Source organism: Muntiacus reevesi, chromosome 13 (assembly GCF_963930625.1).
Source record: "Muntiacus reevesi chromosome 13, mMunRee1.1, whole genome shotgun sequence".
In the NCBI taxonomy this organism is placed as follows: Eukaryota; Metazoa; Chordata; class Mammalia; order Artiodactyla; family Cervidae; genus Muntiacus; species Muntiacus reevesi.
The window spans coordinates 28,873,566-28,889,639 of record NC_089261.1 but is presented as its reverse complement, the minus strand read 5'-3'; the positions used below and the strand labels follow the sequence as shown (position 1 = coordinate 28,889,639).

The 16,074-nt window shown below is 42.3% G+C and overlaps 1 protein-coding gene across 3 annotated transcripts in view; it reads left to right on the top strand.

The window, feature by feature from the left end:
* Positions 1–4,899: 4,899 nt before the first annotated feature.
* The window catches only part of ZNF268 (zinc finger protein 268), a 32,431-nt gene continuing 21,256 nt past the window's right edge, over positions 4,900–16,074 (top strand). Inside the window, exons 1-2 of one of the 3 annotated variants that reach the window (XM_065904038.1) lie at positions 4,900–5,072; positions 5,413–5,468. In XM_065904038.1, coding sequence (XP_065760110.1) covers positions 5,436–5,468 — 33 coding nt within the window. In that variant the 5' untranslated portion in view covers positions 4,900–5,072; positions 5,413–5,435. Of the gene's footprint in view, positions 5,469–5,539; positions 5,603–16,074 lie in introns of all 3 variants that reach the window. The other 2 variants (XM_065904040.1, XM_065904037.1) reach the window with 2 other exon arrangements.

The window sequence follows — 16,074 nt, the reverse complement described above, 5'->3', positions numbered from 1 at the left end:
TATCTGCCTACCTGTCTATTTTCTGTCTTCCCTGCCAGCATGAATGCTTCACTTTAATTACTGATGTGCAGCTCAGAATGGGTGTTCAGCAAATATTCATTCAGTTAATTGAATGAATTGATGAAGAATCTAACATATGTCCACTGAACCTGGAAAGGGGGCTGCCGCACATGTATGGCCAGCCTGTACCTGAATGTACACAGTGTTCTTTCAGCTGAGAAGGCAGGAGGAGAGTTGTTGGATAGTGACATGGCTGTGCCTGCCCCATGGAGGTACCTGCTAACAACTGTCACTATTTATTTTGGAGGCTTTACATGGAACTAGGCAAGCAAAGCCTAAAATGTACATGCTAGACCAAAGGAGGAAGAAGAACTGAGGCCCTGTTGAAGAACAACAATAAGAAAGGGGTTTGACCTACTGCTTCTTATGGCTTGCTGTAATGACATAATAACAGGACAATGATAAAGCATAGTGTGGACCAAAAGTTGGCAGATAGCGGACCATAGGTCAAATCTGGCTGCTGTCACAGTTTTTCTGGCACACAGCCATATTCATTTTATGTGGTATCTGTAGCTGCTTTTGTGCCTCAGTGGCAGAATTCAGTAGTTATGATAAACGATGGCCCGCAAAGTCTAAAATACTTACTGATTTTTTTAATTATTTATTTATTTATTTTCACTGCACTGGGTCTTCATTGCTGCTTGTAGGCTTTCTCTAGTTGTGGTGAGCGGGGACTACTCTTCATGGTGGTACACTGGCTTCTCTTGTTGGGGAACATGGGCTCTAGGCTTAAAGGCTTCAGTAGTTGCAGCACGTGGACTCGGTAGTTGTGGCTCAAGGTCTCAATGAGTGCAGGTTCAGTAATTGTGGTGCTTGAGCTTAGCTGCTCCACATCATGTGGCATCTTCCTGGCCCAGGGATCGTACTCATACCCCCTGCATTGACAGATGGATGTTTATCCATGGTACCACCAGGGAAGTCCCCTAACTGATTGTTATTGGCTGAATTGTGTCCCCCCAAAATTCCTGTGTTGAAGTCCTGACCCCCCATAACTCAGAATGTCCCTGCTTAGGATCTTTCAAGTTTAAACTTCTTAAGTCATCAGGTGGATATTAGGTTGGGCCCTAATCCAATATGACTGGTGTCCTTACAAGAAGAGGAGATTAAGACCCAGAAATGCATGAGGGGTGGCCTATGAGGACATGGGGAGAAGTTGGCAGCTACAAGCCAAGGAGAGAAACCTCAGCAAAAATAACTCTGTCAATACCTGTACCACAGTCATTCAGCTCCAGAACTGTAAGAAAATTAATTTCTATTGTTTAAGCTACCCTCTGGTATTTTATTATGGCAGCTCTAGAAAACTAACACACTGGCCTTTTACAGAGAAAGTTTGCAGACCCCCATTAGAGGCAAAATTATCAATGAAACAAAGTAAAGAGACTAAGAAACAGAACAGCAGAGTAGTGGCCCCTGGAAGAAATCCACATCCTGATCCTGGAGCCTATGAATATATTATCTTGCACAGCAAAGGGAAACTAGCCCAGCTAGTTTCAGAGCCTTTGCTCTCAGCTCAGCTTAAAATAGATTATCCTGGGTTGAAAAAAAAAAGATTATCCTGGATGGTTGTGTGTGCCTCATGTAATCACATGAGTCCTTAAAGTGGAAGAGGCAGAAAATGAGCCAGAGTGATGCAGCATGAGGAGGACTCTGTTGCTGGTTCTGAAGATGGAAGACAGGGGCCCTGAGCCAAGAGATACTCAAGGCCTCTAGAACCTGGAAAAGGTAAGAAAAGGATCTTTCCCAAGAGCCTCCAGAAAGGAACACAGCCCTGCTCTTACTGTTAGGTAGGAAATTAGGCATGAGCAACTAGGGGTGGCTAGCCGAAATGGATGCAAGCTGATCTCTAAACCCCACCCCAGGCACGCCCAGGAGCGCTCACAGATACGCTACCAAAATAACCACAGCGACTTTTCCAACTCCTGCACCTGTGCCCTAGGCACACAGTGGATACAAACTAACCACAGGGGCTTCTCCAACTCCGGCACATGCACCCTTGATGCACAACTGTGTCCTCAAGGAACCTTATGCAGCTAGGAGCCCTAAGCATTCATGAATATTCTATACATATATACATCTGATTATTAACAGACTGAATTATGGGAAAGACAAGCACCATAGAGTCTGTTGTTATGTAACTTGCAACTATCAAAACTTTCAGTCCACCCCCAGCTAGATGAAGATGTAAAAACTCTATTTCACGTATGCCCAGACATGCCCCCTTTCCTGATTGACCATACACCCATTATTTGTGTTTTGCACAGGGCAGAACCAAGAGGAGGAGACAGGGAGTATAAAAAGGGAAGCCAAGAGGGACCGTGGCCACTCTTTCATTCTGTCCACTGTTTAATAAAAGATCTATCTGCTTGAACTATAAAGTGAAAGTGAAGTCACTCAGTCATGTCCGACTCTTTGTGACCCCATGGATGGTAGCCTACCAGGCTCCTCTGTCCATAGGATTTTCCAGGCAAGAGTACTGGAGTGGGTTGCCATTTCCTTCTCCAGATCTTTCCAACCCAGGGATCGAACCCAGGTCTCCTGCTTTGTAGGTAGATGCTTTACCATCTGAGCCACCAGGGAAGAGCCTATAACTGAGCTGTAATCAGTCTGTTGTTTTGAATCCTTGCTACAATGAGACAGGGGTCAAAAAATCCTGCCTGAGCTGTAATTAGTCCGTTGTTCCAAATCTTTGTTAGGACAAGACAAGAACCAAGGGAGAGAAATAAACAGACCTGACATTACCAACCAGGGTTTTTCGTCTCTGTAGTCAATAGAAATTGATCAGAGGCCAGGCCAGACAAGGAATTCAGGACTTCGACTGCAACAGGGAGGAGTGAGAACAGGTAATAGATTCCCTTGCTCACTCCCCCGAGGGGGGTATGAGCTGGTTCCTTATGGGGATGAGAGTAGCAGTGTGATCAGGAGTCGGGCGGGAGGGCCGGCTTAGGTGTTTTGCCCACCCCTTAGGTGGTGTTGTGAACAAGGGGCCTGAGCAGTACCCTGCTCTTGCTCCCAGCTCTTCAAAAGTGGCATTTGGGTTTTTTGGTCTCCTTGTATCATTTGTCCAGAATCTGCCCCAACCTCCCAGAAGTGCAGTTGTTTTTAGTCCTGTAGACTTTCTTTGTACCTTGTTGCTTGAGGAGAGGTGTGTCCAGGTGCAAGCATTGCAGTAAAGGGTCCCAGGTCCCAGCCTGTCTCACTGCCAACACTTTGATTTAATCCAAAAGATCTCTGTTGAAACTTTGACCTTCAGAAGTGTAAGATAATAAACGTGTGTAGTTTTAAGGCACCAAGTTTGCAGTGATTTGTTATAGCACAACAGAAAACCAACACAACATGAGAACTTAGTAGATTACAGAGATTGGTTAACAAACAAGTGGGCAAAGGATGCTAACTCCACATTTCAGCATAGTACTTGTTCAGTCACCAAGTCGTGTCTGAGACTTTGCAACCCTATGAACTGCAGCATATCAGTCTTCCCTGTCCTTCACTATCTCCCTTAGTTTACTCAAACTCATGTCCTTCCTTTCCATATTTAATAGTTAAAAAATATTTAAATGTATTGTGAGACAGCAGTCTTTTTTCTATTCTTTTATAGCAATCTCATTGTTCAAAAAGACCAGTTCACTTCTTGATGGAGCAGTGAAAATATTTTTATTAAATGTCAACTCTTGAGACCACATCTTTTTAGTATCTTTGCAACAAATATTCTGTGATGTATCCTGAAATTCAATAGTAGTCTTCAGGAAAATCACCAGTGTGATTATATGAGTTGGGAGCTGAACTTTGAGTGAAAGAAAAACTGAAAGATGAGTCAGACATGGGGATCTCAACAGTCAAACAAGTAAGCTGTCACTTAGAGAGAAATAAAGACAGGATTTTTTTTGCCAACATAAAACTAGCGTTTTCAAGTGAAAATGGAATTTTGGAAATCTTGTATCTGCCACTGTGAACTTCACAGATTCTCAGTACTTTAAGGTCAATGATGATATTGATAAATAGCAGCTTTCATATTGTACAATGAAAGGTGTCAACATCTGGAAGATACGCATTAGTCAATGAACCCATATTTTCCAAATGACCAATGTATGATGTTACAAAATCATGCCTGATAAAACTAGCCATTCAAAGTGCAAGACAGATCAATGAGTTTTGATAAAATAGAGTAGAAAAAGTTTACCTATCTGGTTTTAGATGGTATACTGCAACTGACCTATGCCTGTTCAGCTTTTACTAAGAGGTAAAATTATCTAAGTATATTAAAATACTCTGTCCTTTTCCAACGACATACTTATGTGAGGCCAGATGTTTTAATATACTTCCAAGGACGCAACATAAACAACCAGAATGAGTGCAGAAGCACATACGAGAATCCAGCCGTTTTATATTAAGCCGGACAGTTAAAAGATTCTCCCATCCCCATCCCCAAGGGAAAACAATGCCACTCCTAATTTTTCTGCAAAAAATAAATTTAATTTACATGAAAATGTCCCTTATACAACAGAATGGATCTTTTTGTTATTAAACTTTAAATTAGTACTTCTGCCCTCGGAAAGCAAGAATCTTAAAATATTTTTAAGTCAACGCACACCCCTCCCCACTTTGCGCTATTGCCATCAATTGTTTTAATCCTCTGTATTATTGAAAGCCCCCAAAACGCCCGCCCAAGGATGTGGCCGGAAACTCCGCGATTCGCGACTGCAGCGCCCCCTCCCGGCGGCCCTTGGCTGGAGCCACCCCCCGGAGGAGGGATGACCGCGGAGGCTTCTGGGAGTTGTAGTTTGTCCTGCCCGTGGGTCTCACTGACGCAATTTCTGTGCGTCCCTAGCAGCCGCCATCCACTCGGCACCGGCCGGGGAGAACCCTGTTCGGTGGGCCGAGTCTCATGCCGGTCGCGGTGACCTGGGCTGGTGCCGGCCGACCTCGACTGCCCGAGGGCCGTCGCCGAAGCGCCCAGAGCGGGTGACTCAAAGTCGAGAGGGAGAACGAGCGGATCTGGTTGCAAGATCCAGGAGGTCGGAGGGGAGCGCGTCTCCCCCGCATTCCCGCGCTACCAGTTCAGGGATCGGGGAGCGGTGTGCGCCGATTCCCTCCAAATTCAAAGGGGCGGGACTGTGCAGACTAGTCTGGCCTCCTTTACGCCTGCCCTGGCCCAGTCGCGTGCGTGTAGGTGGGGACGAAGGTGGGGAACGCCTCTGCTGCGTGAGAGGAGGGGCCCCAGCCGTGGGAAGGGAGATGCGCGTCCTCTGGGATCAAGAGGGTCCCGCGTGGGCGCGGGCGCGGGCGCGGCGGAGAGATCTGGCCCCTCACGGTTCTCTTCTCCCGCCACCATCGGGTCCTGCCATTCTCTTGCAGGGAACTCAAAGCTGGCTGTGGGGATGGCCTCAAGGGTCCGGACAGCTGCCATCTGGGTGAGTAGGAATTTTCTTTTGTTTCTGAAAAGCTCCGTAAAGACCGACCTGTGCTCATTCGTCTCTTCCAGGGTTGGCGTTTGCATGGAGTTCCCTCTCCCCACCCCGCTGCCAAATCACTGGGCCGCCTTTAGGTAACGTTAGGCCGTCCAGAAGCGCTTCTTGTCATCAGACTGTTAATTTACTTACTTAAGTCTCTTTTCTGCCAATTCTATGCCTTGAACCTTGAGTTAAACAAGACGTAATCATCCATCTTCCAGTTTCTTCAACACCCATTTTCTTATTTTTTCCCTTCTGTGTTTAAGATTTTGGGACCTCATTTGGGAAATTACGCGTTTATCTCTAGTTATTCAACAGTTTTATTGTCATTTGTTTGCTGGATCCTGGGGCAGTTGCTAAGGGTGCAAAGATAAGTCATTCTTGCCTTGGAAGAGTCATGACCTGGTGGGGTTGGTGGGCAAGAAAATGTACAAGCACAGTGACACCTTAGGGGTCCTCTGAAAGCAAGCTGTGAAAATGTGTGGGGACCTACAGCACAGGGTCAGTTTTGGAAATAAGGACACTCCAAGAAGTACCTCAAGGGTTAATAAGGGAGTCTTAAACTGTGATTTGAAAGGTAAGTGAGGTGAACAAGGGACAGCCTAGGAAAAGGAAGGAGCGTGCAAATTTTAGAGGCTTCAAGTGATCTAATATGTTGGTGAACTTTGAACACTACAGTTGCTGAAATGTAGAGTTTAGGATTTTGCGGGGGATGGTGGTGATGGAGTATAAGAAATGAGGCCAGACCCATAGGTAGAGATTGGATCATAGAGGGCTTTGAGGGTCACATTAAAAACTTGAATTTGGGGACTTCCTTGGCAATTCAGTGATTAGGGCTGAGAACTTTCATCACAGTGACCCCAGGTTCAATCCCTGGTTGAGGAACTGAAATCCCGCAAGCCACATGGTGCTGCCAAAAAAAAAAAAAATCTGGGATTTTATCCTCTAGTGGAGAAAGACTCATTGAAGTGTTTTCCAAAGGAGTTTTGGATGGAACAATCAACATCAGGCAAGTGAGGATGAGGCTTAAGTACACTAGTGGTTTTGAGAAAAGAGCCACAGAGTCCGAAGCAAGTGGACTTGGTAACTAGTTGGATGTTGGTGAGGGAGCAAGAAGAGCCAGGCATCAGTGCTGGAGGTCTACTCTGTGGGCCTGGGTTGGGAGGTTCCATTTCCTGAGTGAGCGAGAACTATCAGAGTTGTTAAGGAGGGCCGGGTGGACATTTCTGTTGGATATGGTGGTACCCTGCAGGTGCTGGTGGGCAGGTGGGTAGGCATGTGTCTCAGTTCAAAGGTCTGGACAGGTTACAATGAGTAGGTCTAGCCAGGTGAGCTCAAAGAGCAATTGTGCCCTGGGAAGAGGACCAAGGGCAGTGTGCAGGTGGTGAACAAGAGAGGGCAGTGGAGGAGGGGCTGAAGGTTGAGGAGCCCATCAGAAATGAGAGAAATGGAGAGATTTGTGTTTCAGAGTCAGAAAAAGAAACCTCAAAAATGGTTACCTATGAGATGGCCCAGAGAGGTTAAGTAATGTTACATCAGAGAAGTTCAGGTTGGATCTGGTGATGATGATAGTGGTGGGTTTTGCTGGTAATATGTCCAGAGTGGAGTGTGAGTATAGATATGTGTTGGGCAGAAGTGGATGGAGTGGCGTGGAGGGAACAGGTTGGTTGCCAAAATGGGACTCATCAGTAGACAGCCAGGTAGACTTAATTAGTGTGTCCTGTGTAGTGGGAAGAGAGGTGGTTTGAGGGAGAAACCAGTGAGGTACCATGGTCCAAAATCAGTCTAAAAATCAGTAGGCTTCCTGTTTATCAGTTAGCTTATTTACAATGGCAATAAAACAGTTGAATTACTATAAACCTAAGCAATGCAGAGTACTTACACAAAGAAAACTTTACAACTTCAGTAATACAGTGTCTGTACTTCCCAGCCATGGGTCTCAGCACTTTACAAGCTAATCCTCACAGCAACCTCATGAGGAAGACAGATGACACATAAATGATGAAGAAACTACTTAACAGGAAATGTCATTGTTATGTTATCCATGGAATTAAAATTGGTTAATGTGAGATTGGGTGCTTGGGAAAGGCCTCATGGAGGAGGTGACATTTGCCAGGTCTGAGATACCAGAGCAGGCCAGCCTTGGGAGGAGCAGGTGAATGAACATGCAGGGTGGGAACAGCCATTGCCAAGGCCATGAGGTGGGGGAGGTTTGGTGCCTTTGTAGCCAGAAATGAAAGTCCCCTGTGGCTATGGTTGTGGGAGAGGGGAGGAGAGGAGACAGACCTAAGGATGTCAGAGGCCCAGTCAGGCTGGGAAGCTGAGGAGTTAAGAAAAGAGCACATCATGACTTAACTTGGGTTTTTCAAAGCCCTTCTGGCTGCTAAGTAAAGTATAGGTGAAGTAGGGCAGAGGTGACAGCAGGGGTCCAAATGAGAGCCGGTGGGTGTGCTGCCTAGGGCAGTAGAAATGGAGAACCTAGACAAAATTGAGGTGTGTTTGAAAGTGGAATCCTCTTTTCTGAGAATCAACTTATGCTTGTCAACTAGTCCGTCGTCCCCCTTTTTTTCTTTTTTTTTAACTGTGTTGTCTTTGTTGCTGCACGTGGGCTTTCTTGAGTCTTGATGAGCAGGGGCTACTCTCTACTTGTGTTTGGGCTTCTCATTGCAGCGGCTTCTCTGGTTGTGGAACATGGGCTCTAGGGCATGTAGCACACAGGCTTAGTTGCCCTGTAGCATGTAGAATCTTCCCCGAGCCCTGATCGAACAGATTGGCAGGCAGATTCTTAACCACTGGACTACCAGGGAAGTCCTAGATGTGTCTCTTTTAAATAGCATCATTCTTTTTTTTTTTTTTTTTAAATAAATCAGTCTGTCAATCCTTGTGCTTAACTGGAACACTTCTTGATCTTGATTATTAATGTAGTTACTGATATGTTTAAATCTACTGTCTTACTATATTTTTTCTGTTTGCTGTACCTGATCTGTTTTTTTGTTTCTTCTCTGTTGCTTTTTTTATACTGATAATTTTTTATTCTTTTTCTCTCTCTAAGCAGTTTGGAAATCAAACACATTATTTCTTTCTTTTTTAGAAAATTGAATGTATTACTTTGTATTCAAGTATAGCTGATAACAATGTTGTGATAGTTTCAGGTGGACAGCAAAGGTTCTCAGCCACACACACACACACACACACACACGTATCCATTCTCCCCTAAACTCCCCGTCCCATCCAGGCTGCATGTAACATTGAACAGAGTTCCCTGTGCTATAGTAGGTTAAACACGTTATTTCTTACTTTAAAGTTTTTTTTAATTTAAGTTTTTATTTTGACATAGTTTTAGATCTTAGAAATGCTGCAAGAATAATATAAAAGTTGTTTTATACCCTTCATTCAGATTCCTCAATACTAAAATTTTACTGGACCTGCTTTATTTTCTCTCGTTCTTCATTCCTGGCTCCTCTCCTCTTTTTCTATCCATGTACATACAGTTTTTTTTTTTTCTTAACTGAAAGTAATTTGCAGGCATGATTTTCCTTTATCTCTAAATACTGCAGTTCTTAACAATGAGTAATATTTTACATAACCACTGATTCAGGATATTGACAATACCATGTTATTATTTCATTTACAGGTATTATTTCGATTTTGCCAATTGTTCTTTGTAGAAATTTTGGGAATACTGTCCTTGATAGGTAAAGAATAACTTAAAGTTTGCATTGCAGTGGGTTGTCCTGAATATTTTGTCTAACCTGGAAATGATATTTTTCAGTGAATGGTGTCGGATTCATGATCTCTGAAGAAGAAGAAGATTTAGCTTTGGGATCAGGGACCAGGCTTGATTACTCAGAGCTTTTGTGTGGCAGTTTTATTATAGTGAAAGGAACAGAGAAAGCTTCTGACGTAGACATCAGGAGGGGGACAGAGAGTGCCCCCCTCACTAATCTTAGCGAGGAGCTATATACTTTTTCAATTGGTTATTACAGTAAATCCAAAAATGTCTCAAGTTTGTAAAGGTCTTACCAGACCCACTCCCACAATTTACATTTTAAGATAATGGGAATAGAACTAACAATAGAAAGATCTTACCAGACCCACTCCCACAACATACAGTTTTATGTGACTAAGATGAAGGAATGTAGAAAAAAGTGTTTGTCCTTTTCTTCTTGAGAGCCCCAGACCCCTTTTTCCTCCCAAAGGACCCCAGACTTCTTATCAACCTACCTAAGAATTAACTCAGAAAGTTCCTCGGTCTTTCTTGTCAAGACATAATGGTTATGGAGTCCAGGGCATTTTGTGGATTATCCCTCAGTTTGGGGTTGCCTGCTGCTGCTTCTGAGGTGATGTATTCTACACTCTGTCGCATCAGGGGCACTGGTGATGCTGGTGTGAACTTGACTCATTTGGGGAAGGTGGTGTCTGTGCTTTCTCCCCTGCAAAGTTACTCTCTCTTCCACTTGTAATTAAGTATCAGTTGGGAGATAATGAGACTAAATAAGCATCTTCTTACTCCTCAAACTTTTACCCACTCATTTAGCCCCCATGCATGATTCTTGTATGAGGTTTTTATTTTTTATTTTTTTTTTAAGAAGAAAAAATAAAACTCTCTTTATTTGCTGATAGTTTGTTGTTATATATAGAAAATCCTAAAGACTCCACCAAAAGTGCTATTTACTAAATAAACAAATTTAGTAAATTCACAGGATACAAAATTAGTATACAAAAATCAGTTGGAGGTTTATACACTGACAATAAAATATCAGAAAAAAAAAATTATAATTTCATCAAAAGAATAAAGTAGGAATAAATTTAACCAGAAATTGAAAGATTTATACACTGAAAATTCTAAGACATTAATAAAAAAGAGAAGGCACAAATAATGGAAATAAATTTACCTTTGAACAACGTGAGTCTGAATTGCAGGGAACACTTATATGTGGATTCTTTTTCAATAAGTACATATGCCAGTACTACCCAGTCTTCAGTTGGTTGAATTTGTGGATGTAGAACTGCAGATACTCTGGGCCAACTGTAATGTTATATGTGTGAATTTTCATCTGCACAGAAGTTGATGCCTCTAACCCCCAAGTTAGTCAAGGGTCAACTACATATTCCATGCTCATTAATTGGAAGAATTAATACTATTAAAATGTCCATACTCCCCAAACAACCTACAGATGCAATGCAGTCCTTATCAAAATTTGTCAAAATAATGACATTTTCACAGAGATATAAAAAATTCCTAGAATCTATTTGGAACCACAAAAGACTACAAGTAGCCAAAGCAATCTTGAGATAGAATAACAAAGGTGGAAGTATCATACTTCCTGATTTTAAACTATATCACAGTGCTATAGTAATCAAAACAGTGTAGTATTGGCATAAAAACAGACACATGGATCAGTATAACAGAGTGTGTATGTGTGCTCAGTTGCTCAGTCATGTCTGACTCTTTGCAGCCCCATGAACTGTAGCTTGCCAGGCTCCTTCTGTCCATGGGATTATCCCAACAATACTGGAGTGGGTTGCCATTTCCTTCTTCAGTATAACAGAATAGATAGTCCAGAAATAAATCTATGCATATATGGTCAGTTTCCTACAGTGGAGCCAAGAATACATAATGAGAAAATAGGTTCTTCAATGAATTGAGTTGGAAAAACTGGACAGCCACATAACATAAACAATGAAACTGGACTCCTGTTTTATACCACAGACAAAAATCAACTCAAAATGCATTGAAGTCTTCAGTATAAGACCTGAAACCGTAAAACTAGAAGAAAAATAGGAATAAGCACCTTGACATTGGTCTTGACAGTATTTTGGATTTGAAACCAAAAGCAAAGTCAACAAAAGCAAACTTAACTAAGTGAATCAGTTCAGTCACTCAGTTGTGTCTGACTCTTTGTGACCCCATGGCTTGCAACACACCAGGCTTCCCTGTCCATCACCAGCTCCTGGAATTTACCCAAACTCATGTCCTTTGAGTCGATGATGCCATCCAACCATCTCATCCTCTGTCGTCCCCTTCTCCCACCCTCAATCTTTCCAAGCATCAGGGTCTTTTCCAATGAGTCAGTTCTTTGTATCAGGTGGCCAAAGTATTGGAATTTCAGCTTCAACATCAGTCCTTCCAATGAACACTCAGGACTGATCTCCTTTAGGATGAACTGGTTGGATCTCCTTGCAGTCCAAGGGACTCTCAAAAGTCTTCTCCAACACCACAGTTAATACATCAAACTAAAAAGCTTCTGCATAGCACAGGAAACCATCATGAAAAGGCAATCAGTAGTGTGCATACATAGAAGGCCACATGAGGACACGGTGAGGAGATAATGACTTTAACAAGCCAAGGAGAAGGGCCTCAGGAGAAACCAAATCTTCTGTCACCTTGAACTTGGACTTCTAGCATTCAGAATATGATATCTGAATTAAGATAAGCTCTTAGAGACTTGGCACTTCTTCAGAGGGCACTGTTTCCACCCCTTGTTGGGGAACTAAGGTCCTGGCAGAAGCACCTCTGCGCTGCTGTCTCCAAGGGCTGTGTCCCACCTTGGCCTAAGCCCAGCAGCCCCATAGTGCCCAGGAAGCCTCAGCAGCAGCCCGTCTCCTCTTGTGTGAGTTTTTTTGTACTAGTTGACAAATGAACTTAATTTCATTATTCTTTTACACTCATTAGATACCTACCTACTGTTGGAAAGTTGTGCCTCCCCTCCTCATTTTTTAATCTGTTCTGCTGTTTCCTTTTAGACTCTAGTGCAGCTTCTGATAGACTTTTCTTGGTCTGTGTGTCCCCTACTTCTCATTTGCCCACCTGTCTCTGCACACTACTTGTAGAGAATTTCTTCCAGTTTTTGTCTTTTCGTTTACTAATTCATCCTAGTCTTAGTTGCTTAGTTGTGTCTGAGTCTTTGCAACCCCAGTGAACTATAGCACACCAGCCTCCTCTGTCCTTGGAATTCTCCATAGTGGGTAGCCACTCCCTTCTCTAGGGGATCTTCCCAACCCAGGGATTGAATCCAGGCCTCCTGCATTGCAGGCAGATTCATTACTGGCTGAGCCCCCAGGGAACCCCAGTTTTTCCTAACTTGCTATTAAACAGATTTTGATTAATGTGCTTTTTTCATTCCTGTAGGTTCTTTTTAGTTCTTTTTCAAATGTGCTTGCTAAGTCATTTGTCCAAACCCTTGCCATGCCATGCAGCTGGGCTTTATGTCTTCAGATAGAATATTTGACTTATAACCAGTGTCCATCAGTGGCACTGTCTGCTGGCCTTGAGGCTTTCTGTTGTTTGTTGGTTCTTGTTCTTGTCATTGTGTCTTCTGAAAGCTTTTCTTGTGAACTGGTCATTTGTTCTTAAAAATATCTTCAAAAGGAAAAATTTAAGATGTGGGATGAGGTTACCTTACTCCAAAATACTCTGAAATATTTTGAAGCAGATTCAGTTATTTTATCTGTATGTACTTCACTAGGCATTAAAAAGCCTATGTTTTCTTAAGTAATTATACTACTACTATTTCACCTAACAAAGTAATTCCCTGGTGTCATGTAATACCTGCTCTTTGTTCAGATTCCCATTTCCCTTTTTAATGTTGGCAGTTTTCCAAATCAAAATCCAAACAAGGTACACACTTCTTACTATTACTTTAAGTCTCTTTTAATCCAGAGTAACCCATCATTCATTCTTTTCTCCCCCCATTGACATTTTAAAGATGCTAAGTAAGCCACTTGTCCCATAGAATGTCCTTCATTTTAGGTTTATCTCTGTTTTCTTGTCGTCACTTTGACATATTTTTTGTCACCAACGTTTCTGGTAAACTGAAATTTAGCTTTAAAGACTTTAGATTCATTTGTTAATGTTTTTGGGCAAGGATTCTTGTTGACGCCTTGTTTTGTCACCTCAGGAAGCACGTTGTCTGGTTGACTTGCTCTTGACGATGCAAAGATTGATTGATGGGGTCAGGGGGTGATGGTGTGGTGGTAGTGTTGGAAAGTGTCCCATCAACCTTTTTTCATAGCTTTCCTCCTTTAATAATGACCTTCCCTAAAGAAAAAAAAAAAAATGACCTTCCCTTCAGCCAGTTGTTTCACAGTATTTCTAGTTGCAGGAAGTGTGGGCTACTCCAGTTGTGGTGTGTGGGCTTCTCATTGTGGAGCATGGGCTCAGTTGTGGCACATGAGCTTAGCTGCCCCGCAGCATGTGAAATCTTCCTGAACTAGGGATGGAACCTCTGTCCTCTGCATTGACAGGAAGATTCTTAACCACTGGACCACCTGGGAAGCCTACTGATTTTCTTTTTTTAATTTGAATATGATTAAGAAACTCATTTATCTTAATACATTCCTTTAGTTTCAGTCAGTTGCAGTCAGTATTTTAGAGGGTTATGTTGTCTCAGCCTTAGCCAAAGGGAACCTTTTCAGCTTGACTCTGAGCCTTTTCTGAAAGACTGTTAGTCTTAGCTGGCTTTCTGGCTTGCTTGATTTGGGGCCCAAGAAGATGCTCAGTGCTCCTTTGAGTATTTCCTGTCCCAGATGTGGAATCAAGCTTTTCTCCAGGAACCTATACCTTTTAGTGGGGAATGTGCTTGGGGACCTCAGTTGATACTGGAGTGTCATTACCTCTAGGCTGTTTCAGTAAGGAGACCTAGGGATCTTTGGAAAGCAAAAAAATTGCAGTTCATATTGATGTTTCCAATTCAAATTATAGAGTTTTCAATTTCTTTTTTTTTAATTACTCCCTTTGGGGTGGAAGTAACCCAGTTGTTCACTGTGAGATGAATGGATAAACAATGGGGTATGTATGTGTATATTCAACCTTAAAAAGAAATTAATTCTGACACATGCTACAATATGGATGAACATTAGGGACATCATTTTCAGTGAAATAAAGCAGTCACAAAAGGGCAGATACTACAAGATTCTACTTACATGAGATTCTGTTACTGAACCAGGTTTGTTCACCTAACATGCAGTGAGCCAAATGCTGGGATGCTGAAGTTTGTAGCAGAGAGAGTTTATTCATGAGCCAACCGAGTGAAGAGATGGAGAACAAATCTCAGATCTCCCTCCTTGAAGGCAAGGAACTTGAGATATTTATGGGATAAGGAACTGGTGGTGGTGGTTTAATTGCTAAGTCGTGTCCAACTCTGCAACCACATGGACTGTAGCCTGCCAGGCTCCTCTGTTCATGGGATTTTCCAGGCAAAAATACTGGAGTGGGTTGCCATTTCCTTCTTCAAGGGATCATCTGGAAGATATAGGGAAAGATGATATTAGAGGTAGGGAGAAGATAGGCAGGCCTATCTCAGTTACATGCTTCTTTATGGAATACATGTTCAAAGATAGAAGCACTTGGCATGATCTGAGGTGGAATTTTTGGCCCTCTGATGTCCGAAGGTCATTCATTGGACATGTGTGCAGGCCCAGTTTTTAGAGCCAGTCTTGGCTGCCTTGAACTGGACGAGAGCTGACTCCAGGTTTCTGAAAAACATCTCAAGAGCTCATTACTATAAGCCATACATCAGAGGTGTTACCTAGGGGGCGATTAGGGAATCAAAAGATACTTAAGGCAAGTTTGGTCAGTGAGGGTGGCTTATAAGTAGAGGGGTTTTTAACAAGCTGTTCCCTTAGCTACTGTTCTGTAAGATAAGCTCAAGAATTTCTGCTAGTCATTTAATCCTTTCTGTTAATCCTATGGGACATGGTTTCAGTTTCTAGAGGAGTCAGAATCAGGACGTATGATCCATATTGGTTGTCAGGGAGCCATGGTAGGAGGAGAATGGGAGGTTGTTCAGAGGATGTAGTTTTGCAGGGTGAAGAGTTCTGAAGGTGAATGTGAATGCTGGTAATGGTTACACAGCACCATGAGTGTACTTCATTTCACTTAACTGTTTACTTAAAAGTGGTTAGGATCATAAGTTTTATATTATGTATTTTATGTTATCACAAGACGAGCTGTGACTCTTACCTCACCCAATACCAAAAAATTTACTCAAAATAGAACATAGACTTAAATGTAAAAGCAAAAGCTATAACGTTTCTAGAAGAAATCACAGAGGAAAATATTCACACCCGTCTCTGAGGCTAAAGTTCTTAGAAAGCTCTTTTATAGACTGCGCTTTTGGAGTTACAAATGGACAACACCAGGATAAAAACTGTAGAACTTCAGAGTCACTATTTAGAAAATGAAAAGATAAGTCACAGACTGGGAGATAGTATTATATTTGCAAATCATGTTCCTAATTACAGATATATCTGGAGTTTATGAAGAGCACTTACAGTTCAATAAGAAGACAGACAACCTAGTTTAAAAAATGGGCAAATGATTTGAAACAGACACATCACCAGAGAAGATGAATAGATGGGAAGCAGCTGGAAAGATGTTTAACTTCATGAGTCATTAACAAACTATTATCATAATGAAGCTCCACTTTATACCCTTGAGAATGGCTGTAACCAAAAAGACAAAGTGTTGACAATGATGCAGAGAAATTGGAACCACTATAGACTGCTGGTGGGAATATAAAATGGTGCAGTCACTTTGTAAAGTTTAAATATAAAGTTAAATATA